General features: G+C 38.0%; 1 protein-coding gene across 1 annotated transcript in view; it reads left to right on the forward strand.

Annotated features, from left to right (window-relative positions):
- gas7b (growth arrest-specific 7b) overlaps positions 1–16,067 on the forward strand; it is a 39,596-nt gene that overhangs the window by 11,811 nt on the left and 11,718 nt on the right. The window contains exons 2-5 of the mRNA XM_016239593.1: positions 246–348; positions 4,671–4,748; positions 10,703–10,788; positions 12,214–12,267. Coding sequence (XP_016095079.1) covers positions 246–348; positions 4,671–4,748; positions 10,703–10,788; positions 12,214–12,267 — 321 coding nt within the window. The remainder of the gene's footprint in view (positions 1–245; positions 349–4,670; positions 4,749–10,702; positions 10,789–12,213; positions 12,268–16,067) is intronic.

Consider the following 16,067-nt stretch of genomic DNA (forward strand, 5'->3'; position numbering starts at 1 on the left):
TCTATTCACGAACAGCTTGTAACACTCCAAAGAGAAAGGAAAACTTGAAATCGCATCATATGACCCCTTTAAAGGTTCTTCAAGGAACCATCAATAATTTTTAAGTGTAGCTGGCCGAAGTTTACAGGTCACTATATCTGTGCTTGTGAAAGTGTGTCAGACTGTGTGTTTTAGCACTCAACATTTTTTTTCCCAGTGAAGCTTCTTCTAAAGTACTGGCATCATTTATTCCCCTTGTGTTGTAGAAACTGTCCTCGATGTCTCCTCTGGACGAGCCACTGCCCAGAGATTGGAAGTGCTACATGTCACCTCAGGGACGCAGATACTACGTCAACGCCATCAGCAACGGTAAGAACCTCCAACCGCCTCTAAATTAATGGTGCACAAAGTTTTAGCCAAAAATCAAACCCCACTGAGGACTGTAGGCCATAAGTTCCATTACGTGTATACTACATTTTATTAAAATGTATTAACATATATTGTATATAATATTAAAATAAAATTTTTATAATAATATAATAAATTATAATATTTCTCAAAATAATTTTATTTATGCATTTATTACATAATAACATGCTAAGAGAAAAAAGCAGAAAAATAAATTTAAATTTTTTTTCCTCTTGTCTTGTGATAAGTCATGGCCAATGGCCAAATCAAAGGTGATCACGGGCATCTGCACTAGACCTACAGTCGTTCAGTGTTTTCTCTTTGGTTGCAGATGATGTTGTTGTCATGAGCAAGACTCTGAGACACACTGAACAGCAGCCAGTCGAGCACGTCTGGTACAGGCTGGTCTGACCGGATCAGAGAATCGGTACTGATATCTCCACTTCTCATTGTGTCCAAACAATCAGCATTGTCCCGATCAGAGCCATCAGTTGGCACACAATGCCATGTTTACAGCCACAGCGCATTCTTTATGCCACTGTTAAAAGTGAAGAAACGCTTTCAAAAATCGCTCTTCTCACCTCCGTTACCTGCTATAACATCTCTGGGCACTTTTCTCACATTGGAAATGCGTCTATGAAGTTTGCATGCCCACGTTCTGCAAAATTCACACCGTTCAAGTGTTGCTAAAAGAAGCATCATCGCTTCTGCTGCTCGTATTCAGCAGCTTACATTTGTCTCAGCACATTTTTACCCTGTTTTCAAGATCTTTTGCTTAATTATTTTCCAAAAAGTTTTTTTTAAGTATTTTTCAGAGTAATTCTTTTACAAATATAAATTATATTATGAATATCATGATTTTGTCATGACTTTATGCCTCCCAAAAATACCAAAATAAATTATATTAAAATACTCAGCATAGAAGTCAGTGTATACAGTATGTATTAATGGAATGTATTTTTAAATAAAAATAAGTAATTTTTATATAGTAAGCTAATAAGGTAGGACAAAAAAGTTTAATTGACATTAAAATGTAATTAGTTAAAAAAAAAATTAATAATGTTTTAATCATTTTTAATTAAAATTACATTTCAATGCAATGTACAGTCATATTTAATTCAATGTGTTACTTGCAGTTTCTTTGTAATTATTTTTTTTAAAGCAATTTCTGTGCAACGTAAATCCTACACCAGTTTTGTTTTTATTTTATTATTTTCAAGCTGAGTGGAAGAAAAGCTACTACTATACTGATTTAAAGGCTTGAAGATTCACATTTAGGTACTTGCCATTTAATAATGAACACATTCATCTTCCCCACAGTTTCTATTACATCACTTGCATTTCCATGGTAGCCACTGACACTCAAAAACAGCTCAACTCCACCTATAAAGTGGGCAGTAAAGGCGACATTCGCTCCTCGTTATTACTCGAGCTAAACTGTGAAACAGAGGGAAGGCGTGAGTTGTGAAAGCAAGAAAACAAATCAATCTTCTAACCAGCCAATTGCAATAATCCTACAAAGTCTGTGAGTAAGAGAAACTGGAATCCACCGAGAGTTTCGTCACGCCGTCCAGATCCAGTCCTGCCTGATTAATGATTATTAGGATGTTATTAACTTCTCTGGGTTCGTTACACATTCACACACAGTCAGTCTCACACAAACACAGAACCAGCTAAAATGTGCAAGAGTCTTTTAAGCTCCTTGATTTGTAGTTTGTGTTGAAGTTCACGTAGATGAAACAGATGGTTGTTGTGTTGTGTGATCACCATGGTAACACGTGTGTGTGTGTGTGTGTGTGTGTGTGTGTGTGTATGTGTGTGTGTGTGGTTTCCTTCCTCTTCTTGGCTGTGGTTTGGTAAATGTGTTTTCTTCTGGGGAACACACATGAATATGAATAAATGAATACCTAAACCGCTTGTTTCAGATCAACCTCACTAACCTGCAGGTGGAGAGTTCAGGAAACCCTCTGAGATCTAAAAGAGATCACTAGACTACATGAGAAGGATGTAGAAAAGGATGTTAAACTGAATGCGTTTACATAGAAACGTATATAAATGTATGCATTTCTGTTGCATTAGTATGGAAGCTTGGTTCCGACGGATAAAAACATAAAATTCTATATTTCTAATACAATTTCCCTTCACAATTCTGCATTTATATCTTACAGTTTTGAGTTTCTAGCTCACAATTCTGACTTTATTCTCAAAATTGTGAGAGAAAAAGTCATAATTGTTAGATAGAAATTCATAATTGTGAATATAAACGAAGAATTGCAAGATATAAGTGTAGAATTGCGATAAAAAGTCTGAATTGCAAGATATAAACCCGCAACTGGGAAGAAAAATTAAGTCGGAATTGTTGGATAAAAAGTCACAATTATTTTTTTTTATTCCATGGTGGAAACAAAAGAAAACAGAATTGTGAGATGTAATAAAAAGTTGCAAAAAAAGTCAGAATTGTGAGATGTAAACTGAGAATTGTGAGATATAAACTTGCAATTGCGAAAAAAAAAATAAGTATGAATTGTGATGTAAAAAGTCACAATTATCTTTTTTTATTCCATGGTTAAAAAAAAAATTGCGATATATATATATATATATATAGACTCAGAATTGCAAGACATAAATGCAGAATTGTGAAAAAAGTCTGAATTACAAGATAAAAACTCGCAATACTTAGAGGAAAAATCTGAATTGTGAGAAAAAGGCAGAATTGTTAGATAAAAAGTCACGATTACAACATTTTTACTTTTTATTTTTTTTTATTTAGTGGCAGAAAGATAGATTAGCGACAGAATTTTGCAAAAAAGTAACAATTGTTATCAAACAGGTTTCCTGAACACTGTCATTGGTCAAGACAACTGATAGCTCCGCCCCAAACTCACACCATTGGTCGAGCCAGTGTTGTAGTTGCTGGGCGGGTTGAGATGCGGCTCAAACTCTTTAAAATCACCACAGACACACAGTATTTACACTTTTCTGGGAAATCAATCCAAGAATGGATTGTATTAATCTGGTATTTTTGAACATAAATTAATACCATTAATGCTTCACATATAAAAATCACAACAAATTTCCATAGAAGCATCAGTTTCGACTTGTCCATAAGAGCTGAATGGAATGATCAACACAATGAAATATGCTTTTTTTTTTCCAAAGTTAAACCTCAGTTTTAGGTAAAATCTGATTACTAAAACTGAATTCAATGCCAGTAGTCAAACTTTGTGTTTGAATTTGCTGCCATATACTAAGATGAAATCTGTTTCCTAATCGTTTGATTGAACACCCATGACTCGTGCAGTAGCTGGAGGAACAGCAGAGCCAATACAGATGGTGCTAAATTAAAGATGAACTACAGAACGCAAAAACTAGGCCATTATTCATCGCCCACAGAGCCGAAGCACAACATTGGGCACAGATTGGAGGACCGCGACACAGTCCCGTTCTGGCCAGAAGATCAGTCGCTGCTGAGCACAAATTACAACAATACTGTAGACGTCGAGCCCAGTCCTGCCATCCAACCGCTCACAGCTCATTTGAAGTAAATAATTCGACTAATCAGCTTCTCAGATGCTCGTTGCTTAGTAACCGGCTTCTCTGTTTCATAGCTCGCCAGACTGTTTCCGAACTTCACAAGTCCATATGCAGAGGACACATGGATTAAAATGCATTTCTGTATTAAGGAGGACAATAAATCTAATCAGATGCATGTATTGCACTTTTTTGAGAAATCGTTCAGAGCAATGCTTTATTTATGAAACTGTACATGCATGGCTAATGTAGATTATTTTCATCACATTCTCCTTCATCTTCACACTAAATGCTTCTGCATTCGATCTGTTCTCGATTCATGTCATTTGAGTTGAACTGAAGTCTTTAGTGGTAAATCAGAGAAATAATATAATACTTATTATTACTTAAAGTTCAGGCTAGTTATGTATGTTTACCTGAAAAATGTTAAGTAACTTTTGAAGGAGAAATACGATAATTATTACATCAAATGACGTATGATTTGATTCATTGTACATTACCAAAAATGACACAAGGAAGACATCTGTACTTGCTCAAAACAGGTTTTCAGTAAATCTCTGTCGATGGTTACTGAAACTGTTTTTTGGGAGGATTGATTTGTGTCTGTCTGTGAATATCTGATACGGCCACTGTGAGAGCACTGTGCATTAAGTTATTACCGATGTGGCGTTTATTGAGCATTACCTCCCAACAGAAGAAAACAGATGATGTAATTAACAGGAAATGGCTTGATTTTGCTCTTGTTTTTCCAGAGACAACATGGGAGCGGCCGTCGAGCACGCCTGGCACCCCGAAAACACCAGTGAAACACAAGAACTCTGTCCCGACAGGTGGGGAACATCTATATATAATTCAAATAGGTGAAAAGTTGCAAAAAAAAATGCCTGCACACTGTGAGGGTGAAAAAGCAAATGCGAAACAGCAAACATTTCGGTCACAACATGACCTTCTCCCGTTTAAAGCGGCTGTTTTCTGATAGCCATCATAAATAGTGGAAATGAAAAGACGTGGATGATGCATCCAAACTGAATGGAGAGCATTGACTGTCAGAGCTTTTGGCCAGAAGCGTTTTATCTGGATGGCAGTGAAACCACAGTAGCCTCTGATTACAGATTTCCTGTGTCTCAGTTTTATCTGTGTTTGGAATGCTGGACACTTACAGACAGTCTGTGGGAATCTCTAACAGCGGATATTATCAACAACAGCATATTTTATAGATTTGATCGCTCAGGTTATATTAAAGGTCCCATATTGTACACCTTTCTGGAGTTTTATTTGAGGTTTTGATGTCCTTAAGAATATATATTTGCTGTATAAGTACCAAAAACCATCTCAATATATTTTTACAGCTCCTCTCTCGGGAGCTCTGCTGAGAACAGGTCGATTTTGGCCTGTCTAATTAATATTCATGAGCCTCTCTTCTGATTGGCCTGTTGTTTTCTGAGTGACGCACGGCATGTCCAACCACAGGTAACTAGGGTCAGCCGACGTCACAGCGCTAGCTGGAGGCAGCAAAACAAAGATGTAACTGGAGGCGGCCCATTCAAACCAGCGCAGATTCGGCTACATATGAGCTTAAAATATCATCTTGTTGTGATGCTGGGTGCCAGAATCGACGTAATACAGCCTCAAATTAGAAATTTGATCACATATCTGTTGCCACTGCCAGACAAAAATCCGACGACAGCTGTGGTTAAACGTGATAAAACGAGCAGACTGGACAGAAACGATTGTCAAAAATGCTTGCGTTTGCAGCGCACACTTCTTATCAGCAAAGGTTCAATAAAGTATTGTCTTTTGTTGTTATGGGCATTTCTTGCCATATGTCTATGTTTCTTGCATCTCACGACTATGTCGTGTATGAAATAATGTCTGTATGCATGTGTGTAAAACAACAAACTGTCGATTTATATATAATCATTTGTAATTGTATATACATTGTTGTGATTAATTGTGGCTGGAACAATAGCGTAGCTGTAAAAATAGTTGCCTGCTGAAATTGAAATGTATATACATCTTCATCATGACTAGATAGACACGGTGAGTTTGTCTTTACTACACACATTAGATGTGATCCACCTCATAGTAACAATCCTGTCAGATCGTCCATCCTTTGAGTGAGAGTGTAACGTTACAGGTCGGCCGATCTGGTTTCGTGGTTAAAGTGAACCTTTTCCACATGTTTCCGTGTTGTTGTTGTTGCTCAGCAATGGCATGGACGTGATGTTGTCTGGGGGTTTGGCAAAAGGAGAGTGGGACGGTGGGCGGTGCTTGGGGTGGTGACTGAAGGCGGTGACTGTGTAGTTCTGACGTCAACTTTTTACGGAAGTCACAACGGTTCGTGAAAAATAGCTAGAACTTTATGCAGGCTGTGTGCATTTTACTGTGGACTGACTGTTTTGAAACTTATATGGTAGTTAAATAGACCTCAGTTATCGTGAAAAAAGCCAGGAAATTTCAGTTTTGACAATATGGGACCTTTAAAGGAACAGTTCACCTTAAAATTAGCTAAAAATGTGCACACCCACACCCACACCTCATCCAAGATGAGTTTGTTTCTTCATCAGGTTTGGAGAAATGTAACATTGCATCACTTGCTCACCAATGGATGCTCTGCAGTGAATGGGTGCCGTCAGAATAAGAGTACAAACAGCTGATAAAAACATCACAATAATCCACAAGTAATACACACCACTCCAGTCCATCAGTTAACATCTTGTGAAGCCAAAAGCTGTGTGTTTGTAAGAAACAAATCCATCTTTAAGACGTTTTTAACTTCAAACAGTTGCTTATGGCTAAAATATGAGTCCATAATCCATAAAAACGCTTCCTCAAGTGAAAAAGATCGTCTGGTCTGAATCAGGAGAGAAATCTGAACAGATCAAACACCGTTTACGAGCCAAAACTGCTCTAAACAAATATGTGGGTGGATTTTGATGTGAGAGAACAACAGGAGATGGACTGTTTTACTGGAGGAAGCATTATTATGGATTATGTACTCGTATTTTGAAGCTAAAAACATCTTGCTGGATTTGTTTCTTACAAACACGCTGCTTTTGGCTTCACAAGACGTTAACTGATGGACTGGATTCATGTGGATTACTTGTGGATTATTGTGATGTTTTTATCAGCTGTTTGGACTCTCATTCTGATGGCACCCATTCACTGCAGAGCATCCATTGCTGAGCAAGTGATGGAATGCTACAATTTCTCCAAATCTGTTCAGCCTGAAAATGTTAGGAAACAAAGAGAGAACCAGCGATTGAGTACAAACCAGTGCTTGTTCAGTATCAAAAGCATCTGCCTCCTTAATATAATTCACCTCAGTATACAGACCTGCTCTCAACACTCTAGTTAGATTTGCCTATCTAGGAACAGCCTTTCTAGGTCAACCGCTTCACTGTGGGAATCCACAGGAAAGATTTGAGAACAGAGTTTCAGTCTAGAATATTTGCAGCTATCATTGATCTCTAACTGGTCAAAAAGTCTGAAAATACTTCTGCTTTGCTTATTTTTATTTATTTCATGTTGTTTCAACATGTATATTTTTTTATATTTAAGACTTAAAGGTGACATATCATGAAAATCTGACTTTTCCAGGGTTTAAGTGCTATAATCAGGTCTCCGGTGCATCTACCAACCAAGGAAACGTGAAAAAGATTAACCCAGTAACTTTGTTTTGGGAAGCCTTTTTCTGCAAGCGTCTGAGAAAACCAGCGTGTCTGATCTCGCTCCCCTAGTGACGTTGCAAAGGGATCTCATTATAATATTACCGCCCCTTAATCTGTAAATTTCCACGGCGCCGTTATTATGTTTTTGCAAGCGACAACAGTGTACCAGCTCTAATGCCATGGTGAAAGTTTGACGTCGACTTTTTACGGAAGTCACAATGGTTTGTGAAAAATAGCAGGCTGTGTGCATTTTACACGCTAACTGTTCTGCCTTTGTCTGCACAGACGAGCACAGAACACTATTTAGATCTAAAACAAACATGCGATTTATTTCCCAGCTGTTTACCTTCACAGACATAACCGACTGTTTTTGTAACTCGTGTGTTTTTAACGTAAACTTGTGTGTGAATGAGAACTTAGTTTAGTCCTCACATGCTGTGACAGCCGCTTTCTGTGCGTGTGCTTCGGATGTGTGCGCTCAGAAAACCGTATATCAGAAGTTTAAACTCGTATGGTTTAAAACGCATGATTTCAGAGCGATAAACATGATAATCAGAACCAAAACAGATGTTTTTAGCAGGTACTAGATGTAATGGCGCGGCTCTATTCTGGAAAAGGGGGCGGGGAGCAGCAGCTCACTTGCATTTAAAGAGACAGGCCCGAAAAACACTTCCACTAAAAATAGGCATTTTCAAAATGATAAAATAAATGATCTGTGGAGTATTTTGAGCTGAAACTTCACAGACACATTCTGGGGACACCAGAGATTTATATTACATATTGTAAAAAGGGGCATAATATGTCTCCTTTAAAAGATGAAAATGAATAATTATATAATAAATAAAAATATATATACACATTAATGTATATATTTACACTTTTTAGTATAAAGTTAAATATTTTTGTGTTTTAATGCTTTAGATTTAATAAGTTAATTTTTTCAAATGATATTGACAGCATTTGAGTTTGAGTGAGAAGTTGGATTAAAAAAGAAAATGAAAAGTCAAAAGTTCTTCGTTTTGTTTTAATGCAACAGCATCGTTTTGAACTTTTTGACATTGAAACGTTCTTTATATCCAGGTTTAAGTTCATTTCAAGACTGTCGGACCCCACTGTAGATCACTGTAGTTCAACGCTTGTCCAAAATCTTTTCCTCCTCCATCCATCCACAAATCAGCTAATGGAGAATCTACTGTCCCACCTCCGTCCTGAGCTCCGTTTAGTACTCTTGATTTGATTTGCACCGGCTATCAGCATTTTACAATGTCTAAAAGCACATCTTAATGATAGATGGACAGGATAATCGCGTCCACCAGAGATCCAGCATGTGGACGGCACACCATAGAACAAATGACATTATGAGCCAGCTGAAGAGAAATGAGTGTCATTGACATGGACTGAGGGAGGAAACAGTAGACATGTTCAGGATGAGCACATCTCGGCAGAAAGCCTGTCTCATCACTCTTCCTAAACAAGTGACCAACTGGAAAATGAGGAGCATTTTAATGTATTTACTTCCTATGATGGATGACTGTAATAAAGTCAATAGTTCAATCAATAGTTCAAATAAAAATTTTCTGAAAATGTAGTCACCCTCAGGCCAACTGAGATGTAGATGAGTTTGTTTCTTCATCAGATTTGGAGAAATGTAGTATTCCATCATTTGCTCAGCAATGGATGCTCTGCAGTGAATGGGTGCCGTCAGAGTGACAGTCCAAACAGCTGATAATAACATCATAATAATCCATAAGTAATCCACACCACTCCAGTCCATCAGTTAATGTCTTGTGAAACCGTGATCCATAATAACGCTTCCTCCACTGGTCTGAATCAGGAGAGAAATCTGCACAGATCAAGCACCGTTTACAGCCCAAAACAGCTCTAAACAAATATGTGGCTGGATTTTGATGTAAGAGACATCGGGAGATTGACTTTTTCACTGGAGGAAGCGTCATCATGGATTATATTACTGGTATTTTAGTTAAAAGCATCTTAATAATGGATTTGTTTCTTACAAACGCACAGCTTTTGGCTTCACAAGATGTTAAATGATGGACTGGAGAGGTTACTTGTGGATTATTGTGATGTTTTTATCAGCTGTTTGGACTGTCACTCTGACGGCACCCATTCACTGCAGAGGATCCATTGCTGAACAAGTGATGCAATGCTACATTTCTCCAAATCTGATGAAGAAACAAACTCATCTACATCTTGGATGGCCTGAGAGTATGGACGTTTTCAGATTTTTATTTTTGAGTGAACTATTGTTTAAGTAGTCTCTCAGACATATTTAAACTAATTGTTGATAACTAGCATTGTGCTTTAGGAATAATGAGTTTGAGCGAGGGCTTTTTGCTCTGACATTTGAAATGACCCTCCCTTGATAAAGCAGAATGGAGCAGCTTGTTATCGCACACAGACCACCAGCATCAGAGCAGGTCTTACAAATATAGTCAGGCTGTTTATAATTAGACAGGGTGCACAGGAGGTGCTGTAACACGTCTGGAAGGTTGGAGATATTGTGTCTCAATGAGAAAGGAATCACTTTCTTCTTCAGGTGCTTGTTCTCTGACTACTGTTGACCTTGGCCTGCTGACTGGAGCTATTAGAGGGGTAGTTTACACAAAAACCGAGTCCACCGGTGTGGTCTGAATGACTATTATGAGCAGAATCTTTTTAGCGAATCAAAAACAAACACAACCATGCAGTCGGATTCCTGAACGGTTCACTCTTATGAGACGATTCTTCCTAGTGATTCAAAAACATAGACAACCAGTGTAGATTCCTTAAAGAATGACTCTTATGAACTGATTCTTTTTAGTGATTCCAAAACATGAATTGGCTTTTTTAGTGTATCAGTGAACCATATGAGTGAATTCTTCTTTTAAGGCAGTGTGGTCTTGAAAGCCGCTTTGGTGCAGCGTGTTTTGTGACAAACATTGTATGAATTCAATTCACAAATGGAGCCTTGCATTGATTCTGTACACAATAGCAGTGCATGCTGTTCATCACACACTGCTCTGCGTCTTTGTTACACGACCTTGCGAGAGGAAAAGATGTTGATCTCTCCTGGCTCTAAATCAAACTCATCTCAGTGTTTTCTTCCTCTCCAGTGAATGGATTTCATGGTAATGGCAGCCCGTTGCATCAGACGGAACCATCGCATGTACTGATGCGGAAGACCAGCACAGATCAACAGGTACGGCTGATCTCTCACAGATTCCTCTGGACTACAAATCTGATTTCATTCCAAAAGTTATTTTTGTATGTCTCTCCATCTGCATCACTGGCATTAAAACAATAAACTAACGGAGATTTACTCAAGCTGAGACTCTTTGAGCTAGTAAAATGTTTTATTGCATATCAATTTATTGATGATTCAGCATATGATTGATATGATCTTTTGGAGGGATTATAAAGCAGTTTCTCAATCCGCCTAAATCTAAGGTGCTTTTTATCAATCTGCCAGGAAACGAGTTGCATTTATAATAATAAATGATAATGATAAAATGAGTGCTTTTCAGGAAGAAACTGAACTTGAAAAATCAGTGTGTTTTTGAGGCAATTTGTAGCAATGAAACGAAATATCTATGATCAGATCTGAGTATTTTACTTTATTTTCTAAGTTACACAGTACCAAAGATTTTTTTTTTTTTTAAAGAAATTAATGCTTTTGTTCTGCAAGGGTGCATTATATTGATCAAAAGTGACAGTAAAAACATTTATAATGTTACGAAATATTTATATTTCAAATAAATGCATTTTTCCCCCCATTCATCAGAGCATCCTGAAAAATAAAAACGCATCATGGTTTCCACAAAAATATTAGGCAGCACAATCAGAAATGTTTCTTGAATGATTTCTGAAGGATCATATGACACTGAAGTCTGGAGAAATAATGCTGAAAATTCAGCTTTGATCACAGGAATAGCCTAAATTACATTTGAACATATATTCACATTAAACAGCTATTTTAAAATGTAATAATGTTTCATAGTATTACAGTTTTTACTGTATTTTTTTGAACAAATAAACACAGCCGTGGTAAGCAGAAGAGACATCTTTTATCTTCCAAATGTTTGTCTCTGAAATAATCAGCACTTATTATTATTACAGTGTTATATGAATATTTTTCCCCATGTCAGTTTGTCATTGCTAAGGTTGGGTGCTCCATGGGTTGGTCAGGCGTTTTCTTCCTGTTTAAGTGGGCGCTTTTGGCCAGAATCAGCTGTAATGTGCTTATGCTGTCTGGTCTGGCTTTACAAGACTAACTATTAGTAAGCCACTCGTAGGCTGATTCTCCTGAAAACGCCTGTGCTGCTCACAAACATTGCATCCCGACACAGCAACATCAGCTCAACCAATCGTGTGAGTTTGGGGGGGAACTATTTCAAGCCAACCAATGGAAAACAGGGGGGAGTGTTCAGAAAAACGTGTTGCAGTGGCACAGTATCTCCTTCAATGAGCATTTACTGAAGGTGCGGCAGATGTCACCTATGAAACCCACTTTTCTTTTCTCTCTCCCTCCTGATGATCTCAGGGTGGAGATGACAACTCACACCACACACACACACATCGCAGCATCACGATGATGTCTGACGCTCAGTTTTGTGTCTTCTGTCAGAGTCCTGGCTCGACTTCACCCAGCAGGAAGCAGGAGTGCGAATCCACAGTAACTGTGAGTACGGCAGCTAAACAAACACACGCTGAAGACTGACAAACAAACTGATCTCAGATGCTTAAACTGCATGACAACAAAACACATTCAAGCAAACAGGAAACCCGAACAGACAATGTTTATTTTCCTAAAGCATGTTTCTGGTTGTATTGTGAACGAATCTTTGGTGCATGCTTTTATAATGAAAACAAAATGATATCTTGAAGCAATTTGTTCTAGCTTGCTCTGCTGCTGCAATGACTTCCCTTTTCCTCTGACATCACATAAGCCGTTGGATCATCTTAACCAATAGGCAGATGAGTGGGCCCGGTAACATTTTGCTTGACTCCAAAATGTCAAGCAAGTTAACACTTGACTCAATCATAGCTTTTATAAAAACACATGACTATAGTCTGTGTCTGAAAGGACTGCTTCACCGAGTAATGATCTCATGTGAGTATGATTGATTCGCTCGTTAGTCACATTAGAAGAAAAAAAGTACTATTTTTATTTTTAAATAGTTATGAGAAGATTTACATCATGATGAAATATAACACTTGTTCTTCGTTCTTTTACCTATTATTTTCAACTTGTAAATGTAACGGAGTAAAAGTACAAGTATTAGGTTTTAACAGGCCTCAAGTTAGTACAGATTCTACAAAATAATACTGAAGTATAGTAGTACTTTACACCTCTGCAACTTGTGTAGCGCCTGCTTTTAATGATCCAATTGATCCATAATTGATCCATAATTCCCATTTTCTGAATATAATTGGCACATTATATTATTGCGCCAAATCCTAAGGGTCTTCATGAAAAGTCTATAACATACTTTGGTTAAAATTTCTCAATGGTAGTATAAAACAACACCCTCTCAAAACCAGCTCTGTTCACAGTGACCCGTTTTGGTGCATGTCCATTTAAATGCTAATGAGATCTGCTCACCCACCCCTCTCTTCCATTCTTGCATTAAAGTCACCATTCTTATTCATGCAGTTATAACTGCTCAAAAACTATTTAAAATACATTTGTAAATGACTTATTAGTCATTAACAAACACCTTTATATACCCTCCACAGAGGCAGCCGTAGTGGACGGCACGCGACAAAGCGAACGTTGCAAATCATTTGAACTTTGTGTCAGTATGTCATAAATAAAACTAGGCAGCAGTTTACTGTTAGGAATTTGTCGTGCCGCGCCGCATCCAGTGTAGACAGCATCACTTATAATGAGTTCTACAGTATTTTGTCGCACCGCACCACGTCTGGTGTAGACACGGTGTGAGACTGTTCACTTTAGCTGCATTCGTCGTGGAACTTGCTAACTAGCACATTATTAGGAAAGGCGATTTGCAAAGATTCATAAAAAAACGTATTCCCCGTTCACACCAAGAACGATAACTATAAAGATAGCGATATTAGCATCCACACCAGCGAACTATATCGTCTGGTTATTCTCAACACACGCTCACTCGTCTGCTGCTTTAAATTTTTGAGCTCGTTATAGTGGGATGGATTGTGTGTCAATGTTTTTATCGTTCATTAGCAGGAAAAAAATCGTTCTGAAAGTGATTCCAAGTGGTGCGGACTCTACTATTCTTTAATATTGACAACGATTTTTAGAATTACAGCTTTATCGTTATCTTTGTAGTTATCATCCTTGGTGTGAATGGACCTTTATACTCACTTCTTTTGGTGGTGAAGCTACCGAACAACTTTTTAGCAAAACCTGCTTTGTACTGACCCTCGTTTACAAAGCAGTCTGGTGTTACTGTAGTGGACGGCACGCGACAAAGCGAACGTTGCAAATCATTTGAACTTTGTGTCAGTACGTCATAAATAAAACTAGGCAGCAGTTTACTGTTAGGGATTTGTCGTGCCGCGCCGCATCCAGTGTAGACAGCATCACTTATAATGAGTTCTACAGTATTTTGTCGCACCGCACCGCGTCCGGTGTAGACACGGTGTGAGACTGTTCACTTTAGCTGCATTCATCGTGGAACTTGCTAACTAGCACATTATTAGGAAAGGCGATTTGCAAAGATTCATAAAAACAACTTATTCCCCGTTCACACCAAGAATGATAACTATAAAGAGAGCGATATTAGCATCCACACCAGCGAACTATATCATCTGGTTATTCTCAACACACACTCGCTCGTCTGCTGCTTTAAATTTTCGAGCTCGTTATAGCGGGATGGATTGTGTGTCAATGTTTTTATCGTTCATTAGCAGGAAAAAAATCGTTCTGAAAGTGATTCCAAGTGGTGCGGACTCTACTATTCTTTAATATTGACAACGATTTTTAGAATTACAGCTTTATCGTTATCTTTATAGTTATCATCCTTGGTGTGAAGCTTCTTTTGGTGGTGAAGCTACCGAACAACTTTTTAGCAAAACCTGCTTTGTACTGACCCTCGTTTACAAAGCAGTCTGGTGTAAAATGAATTACACAAACAAAACGCATTTAGGTAGATCATGGGCTCATTCCCTTCAAAAACAAACGTAATCCACTGCGTCTTCAGCGGCTCAGATGTCGGGAGTAAATGACGATTGTTATGTCATTTAAACACCCACTGCCATCTTCCTTTCACATTACTGGGATGTTTGCTGACATGGAGATCAGATAGTTCCCATCATGCCGACAATGACGCAGACTCTGACCAGTTTCGATTCATTAGTCCAGTGTGCCACACTTGATTATTTTCATTAGAGCCGATGCAAACGGGTATGGAGACTCGTTCTCCTCCTCCATCTCTCCTTACATTATCCGGCTTCAGCACATAATAAGCCATAAGGCATAATAAGCCTCTGAAAATCTCAGTGTGTGGATCCGGAGGAACTTATGATCATTGTGCAACCAGTCAATGTACACGCTTGTTCTGTTTATCCAGAAAAATCCAGTTGCAGACAAACCAGAAGTGAGACAACAGTTGCAATATGAGGCCAGTTCTGTGCTGTTTCCTCATTTGCTATGATGCAGATTCAAACATTAGGCAACGTGGGGAGTGTTGTGAGCTCATTCAAACCGAAGGGAATTTCCTTTGCCACCAACTCAGAGTCAGAATCATATTTTCCTCTCGCGGACAGCAGCGTCAGACTTCAGAAACGTCCATGCAAGTCATTCTGCATCTAAACAGTAGGGCCAATATCTGTTTTACAAGGGAAATACTGATGGAAAAGGCTAACATAGAGGAGCAGTGTTCATCTGACTGGTGAAATCACTGTATATTTTGCAACAGATGCAGTTTCAAGTTAAAAGTTTTTGTCATTTTATTAGTCTCTTTAAGTCTGTTTGTTTTTAAGTTTTAGTTTTGCTTTAATTTTAGTTATTGTAGTACTTGAACCGAAACTAAACAAAAATTATAAATATTTATTTTTCAGTACAATCATGTTTATTTTACTTCAAGTAATGAAAATGATTTTTTTTATGGTTTTAGTTTAAGTTTAAATTAACAGTAATAATCCTGGCAATATTTTCTCAATGCACTGACGCTTAGTTATAGGCCTGCAGTATGTGTGATTAAAACGCCTAAAATCAAGTGTAGCGTTAGTTCTAGCAGGTCACGTTAGTCAAGCTCGCATCAGCTGATTCTCAGCTGATCCCCATCAACCTATGGGAATACGACACCTATCTAAGCATTCATATATAAGGTCCTGCAGTAGTATCAGCAGTTTTCACATTGCTCAATAGCTAATTACCCTCCTCCATCCCCAGCTCCTCCTCTGTCAGTCAGGATTCAGCCTTCTGATTCTCCTTTGAATCAGACTAATTCCAAAATGTGTACATAAAATTATTGAACTTTAACGATATCTGCAATA

Source organism: Sinocyclocheilus grahami, unplaced genomic scaffold (assembly GCF_001515645.1).
Source record: "Sinocyclocheilus grahami isolate Dianchi unplaced genomic scaffold, SAMN03320097.WGS_v1.1 scaffold569.1, whole genome shotgun sequence".
In the NCBI taxonomy this organism is placed as follows: Eukaryota; Metazoa; Chordata; class Actinopteri; order Cypriniformes; family Cyprinidae; genus Sinocyclocheilus; species Sinocyclocheilus grahami.